A 4,863-nucleotide genomic window follows, 5' to 3' on the forward strand; every position below is an offset into this window, starting at 1 on the left:
CTGGCGAATTTTTGCACTTTTTTCAAAAACACATGAAGTAAAATGCGCAAAACCGTTTTGCAAAAAAATTAAAAAAAAATAATCAACACTAGTTTTTATATGGGCTATAAATTGCATGCCCAAAAGTGTTCTAAAGGTTCAGATTAAAAGTTCGAAATTTTGGGGGACATTTTTTGAATTTTTCCAAATTTTGTATGAAATTTCAAACCTTCATTTACAGGAGTTTGGTTTAAGCATGAAAAATATTATTATAAAAAAAAGTTCCAAAAAAATTTTACAAAGCTTTGCAAAACATTGCAAATATTAAGAAAATCATGTGCAAACTTGTTTGAGTCACTATATTTCTACTTCGTTTTATACATTTGATCTATTTTTTACTACTTCCATTTTTTTTGCATACATACATATCTACTACTTATTTCTTTCTCGCCAAAATCGCAAATTGCAAAACGCCTACACAACTACATACATACTTAGTATACTTACATACATATAAATTATATACTTATTATTACATACTGTTCGATGATAAATATATAATTATGTTAAATATTGTATTATGTATCTACATATATGTATGTATTTGCGTCTTTTATCTGCGTAAAATGATACATTTTGTTTGTAAATACAGCTGAATTAAAAAAATACAATTAAACTACAAAAAAAAAAAAAAAAAAATAATAAATAGCGGAAAATGTGAAAAGAATTAAGTATATTACCGCGAAATACCAATACAAAAAAAAAAAAATATAAATGAACTGTTTTGTGTAAGTTAAATGATAATAATAACGAATCATAGCTGATGATTGTAATGACAATGACGATGGTGATGATGAAATAAAAATAAAGAATTATTAAATTGATGTGTTACTTAATATTTTTACACCCTCCCTACTCTACTAATTCTGCCTCGTTTTCGCGTCGCAATATACCTGTTGAACGGAAGTAGAACATTGATTTCTATTTGCTGTAGCCTACATTTAGGTGCCGTAAAAATTTTAGCCGTGACGCTTTACGGAAGCTGCGCCAACGACAGCCATGCCTGTGAGAAATGGCTTACGACTTTTGTATGAGTTCAGAAAATATTGGCGATTGCTAATCCCATAGTAAAATTATAGAAACTAAAAGTGAAAAGTGAACCGGGTCGAGGAAAATGAAACTCATGATGGCTGACTGTTTATCAACTTAAGAACGGTTTGAAAACATTAGATATTTTTTTTTTAATCAAAACAAACACAACGAAATGATATTTGGGTATAAAAATTGTTAATTTATACATAACTTAGCACATTTATAGTTTGTGTCAAAAAAAAAAGATAAAGAAAGTAAAATCTTACAAAACTTTACCACAAATGCCTAAACGGTCGGAATAATTTTTGTCGCAGAATTTTCGATATCAATTGTGTTTCTTTTGTACGATCTTTGACGATTTAAATTCAATCTTCAAAGACAGACTGTCAAAGAAACATTTTTTTTTAAAGAAAATTTTTCGAATCTAAGGCCCTTATTATGAGCTGCATTCGATTTTCGATCTTCGCTGGTTATCGAAGATCGAAGATCGAATGTAAAATTGGTATTATGAGCTATGCAACTCTGTCGAAATTTTCGTTGAGTATCGAATTTTCAGTCGAACAGAATTTTGCTTTCGATGCTGTAGCGTAGTGTGAGAAAATTGTTGAAAATGTAAGTATTTTGCGTTTGTTTTTTATTTTTTAGCGTCTAAACGCTAATTTTAAACAATTTGTATTAATTTGATGCAGGTCTAAGGTCGTGAGTACTAAACAGCAACTCGAAAGGCTGGTTTCATTGATGGAAGAAAATCCTCAACTTGCGAAAGGGATTTGTACGAAGCTTCAGGCGGCAAAAAAGTGGGAAGATATTGCGCTGGAGCTCAATTGTTTAGGACCACCAATTAGAACGACAGCAAAGTGGATTAAGGTGAATTAAAGTAATTTTTCATTGTATAAGAAAATTTCAGCTTTGTGTTTTCAGGTGTGGGCTGACATGAAATCGAAGACCAAAAAGAAAATGTCACAAAATAAGGCTGAATACCGAGCAACAGGTGGAGGACCAAACAGGCTTCAATCTTATACAAATATTGAGGAGGCCATAATTGGATTACTCGAGCTTGATGCCTGTGTGAATCCACCAGGAGCGGAATTCGGCCTAGATATAAGTGATAATCAGCGCCTAGATTCGCCTGAGCCGGCTCCAGCAGATGAAAACCAGCCACCATTCGATTTGGAAACGAGCAATGAAGACCGAAACTATGCAGTTGGCGAAAATACAACACGAACCCCCAGAAAAAAAACGGTGCCACAAAACGGAGAGACTGAGGTTGTTGGAAGCCCAGACAAATGCCCAGAAGGCTTTTTATGAAAACGTAATTTCGAACATAAATGAAATTAAAAAAAGTGCTAGGGAAACTGAAAAATACGCAAAAAGAACGTACTACTTAAAAAAAAGACTCAACCAAAGAACTCTTACAAATGAAAAAAGAAAAATTAGAAATTTATAAAAGTGAAGTTATGAGAAAGCAGCAAGATCGGAAAGCAAAATTGCAACTAAAGGTTGCACTTTTAGAAATGAAGAAAAAAATGTTGCCTAAACCATAACTTATAATTATATTTTTAGCGAATGCATTCAAGTGTTAATTTTTTAGTAGTATTAAGAAGGCTTTATTAATCTTTAAGTAATATATGTAAGTGAATTAATGATATTTTTTGCCTGTGATATGAATTGAGAAAGGCTGTAAAAACTTTTATGTAGATTTTTTAAAAACATGAATTTATGTGATTTTTTATTCAATTTTTAATGTGCATATGTACCTTCATATCTTAAACCAATAATATTTATGAATTTAATAAAAGATACTGGAATACCTTTATTAATACTTTTTCAGTTATTTACAAGGTTCTTAAAATTTCATTTCTGATGTCTTCTGCTTCTGAATTCTCAATTGATTCCATCTCAACGACTCCGGCATCATCGTCGTGAGGCTCATTTGAAAACTCTTCTCCGTCGGGTATTTCTACATTATAGAATTGACAAATGTTGTGCAAAGCTGCGCACACATTTATTATTTGTGTAGCTTTCTTTGGAGTGTAATGAAGAGCTCTCGCTTGCAATAAACATCTGAATCTATTTTTTAAAACTCCGATTGTTCGCTCTATAATATTTCTGGCTTTTGCATGTTGTTTGTTGTATGTTCTTTGAGGAGATCCTTCCTCAGAATTTCTGAACGGCGTCATCAAGTATGGTTTAAGAGCGTAACCAGCATCACCTAACGTGGATAAAAATAATTTAAAAAAAGGAAATAAATGTAGGTTTTGTATTTGATCATACCCAGTAGCCAAGTATTACGAATACCATTATGATGTTGCTGTTCTAAGTGTGCTTTCAATGATGACATATGAAAAACCATGGAATCATGTGTCGCTCCCGGATTTTTTGCATTTATGTATCTTATTTTCATTGTGTGATCACAAACCTAAAAAAATACAAAAGTGTACACATCTACAATTAGAGATTCTTAGCATGTATGTACGAAAATATATATACTTACAACCATAGCATTAATGCTGAAGAATCCTTTTCTGTTGTAATATAAATGCTGGAATTCCTTCTTGGGAGCGACAATTTTAATGTGCGTCCCATCAACACAGCCGATTATTCCTGGAATTCTGCTTTTGCTGTAAAAATGTGCTTTCGCTTGTTGCAGTTCAACCCCTGTGTAGATGAATTTTATCCATCTTTGGCAAATGAAATTTTCCAAAACATCAAGCACTTCTGATATCACCACAGACACCGTGGGCTGCGCAAGCCCAAGCATATTTTCATTCCCAATACTCAGTTGGTACGATCCCTGAGCACAAAATCGCAGAACTGTTGCTAGTTTTAAGATATTTGCAATAGATTTGGCTCGAGTGCATTGCTGCAACAGGTCTTCTGTAGCGGACAGCAGGTCCACAAACGCCTCTTTAGACAGTCGGAAGTTTTTTATAAATCTGTAGACAAATAATTATAAATACTATATATAAATATGTGAAAATATATCCAAAAGGCCAGACTTACGCGGTTGAATCCATTTCTAAGGGATTGGAAGCGTCCCTTAAACGTTTTCTATTCCTGGCCAGTTCCACTAAATTCTCATCCTCTGAGGAATCGTCGAACCATAACTCCGTTGTACTCATCTTCACTAAGTTCTTATCAGCTCGCTTTATTTTTTACTTGATTTTAATTAACACAAATTTACATAAAACGTTGTAATAAACACGCTTTCTTTTCTTTTAGTTTGCTTAATATGTAAACAAAGCATCTCAGCTGTCAAAAATATACTATTGTGAACAACCTAAACGAGCGAAATTCACAATAGCGCTATTCTTCATCGAATGAGCGCCATAATACCAAATGAAAATTCGTTCGCTCAGCACTTTCGACTACAGTCGAAAATCGAATGCAACTCATAATAGGGGCCTAAGATATTTTAAAGAGAAACATACTAATAACGCGAAAAATTGTGAATAAGTCGAACATTAAAGAATTTTCCAATTCAGAAAGTACAGCAACAAATACAGCATGGTTAGTATAACTTTAAGCTCCTCACCTGAAAAGGTGCGCCAACCGGCTAGTCTTATTATGGCGCCGAAACCGGTGCATCCACGTGCCGTTCGCACGCATGGCTTCTTCGGCGTTTCATATGTGCGCCAACACATGGTGGTCGACGATCGTTGGACACCAACTTCGCTGACAGAGCAATTCAAGGGCATGGCTGATTTGTTATGTAAGTTGGTCATAACCGCATAGAGAAGCGGAGGGCGTAATCGTAAGCACTCCTTTCCTGTACAGCAAAGCGTTTGGTAT

The 4,863-nt window shown here is 33.9% G+C and overlaps 2 protein-coding genes across 2 annotated transcripts; one reads left to right on the top strand and one right to left on the bottom strand.

The window, feature by feature from the left end:
* Nucleotides 1-1,643: 1,643 nt before the first annotated feature.
* Nucleotides 1,644-2,446, top strand: LOC118755615. The gene is made up of 3 exons (XM_036490442.1): nt 1,644-1,683; nt 1,761-1,938; nt 1,993-2,446. Coding segments are annotated over exons 1-3 (567 nt in total). The 5' UTR covers nt 1,644-1,681; the 3' UTR covers nt 2,380-2,446.
* Nucleotides 2,447-2,851: 405 nt separating this feature from the next.
* Nucleotides 2,852-4,338, bottom strand: LOC118755614 (putative nuclease HARBI1). Its single transcript, XM_036490441.1, has 4 exons — nt 4,075-4,338; nt 3,566-4,007; nt 3,346-3,490; nt 2,852-3,283 (listed from the first exon to the last, which is right to left on the bottom strand). Exons 1-4 carry the CDS (start codon nt 4,191-4,193, stop codon nt 2,907-2,909), a joined length of 1,083 nt encoding a protein of 360 aa, XP_036346334.1. The 5' UTR covers nt 4,194-4,338; the 3' UTR covers nt 2,852-2,906.
* Nucleotides 4,339-4,863: the final 525 nt, after the last annotated feature.

Source organism: Rhagoletis pomonella, unplaced genomic scaffold (genome assembly GCF_013731165.1).
Source record: "Rhagoletis pomonella isolate Grant_MI unplaced genomic scaffold, Rhpom_1.0 Rhpom_scaffold_06811, whole genome shotgun sequence".
Taxonomy (NCBI): Eukaryota; Metazoa; Arthropoda; class Insecta; order Diptera; family Tephritidae; genus Rhagoletis; species Rhagoletis pomonella.

Coding starts and splice junctions, on each gene's coding strand:
- LOC118755615 (XM_036490442.1), top strand. Junction 1,939..1,992: donor CGACAGCAAAGTGGATTAAG/GTGAATTAAAGT, acceptor TTGTGTTTTCAG/GTGTGGGCTGACATGAAATC.
- LOC118755614 (XM_036490441.1), bottom strand. CDS start 4,193: ATGAGTACAACGGAGTTATGGTTCGACGATTCCTCAGAGGATGAGAAT. Junction 3,491..3,565: donor TCAGCATTAATGCTATGGTT/GTAAGTATATAT, acceptor GTATTTTTTTAG/GTTTGTGATCACACAATGAA. Junction 3,284..3,345: donor TCGTAATACTTGGCTACTGG/GTATGATCAAAT, acceptor TATCCACGTTAG/GTGATGCTGGTTACGCTCTT.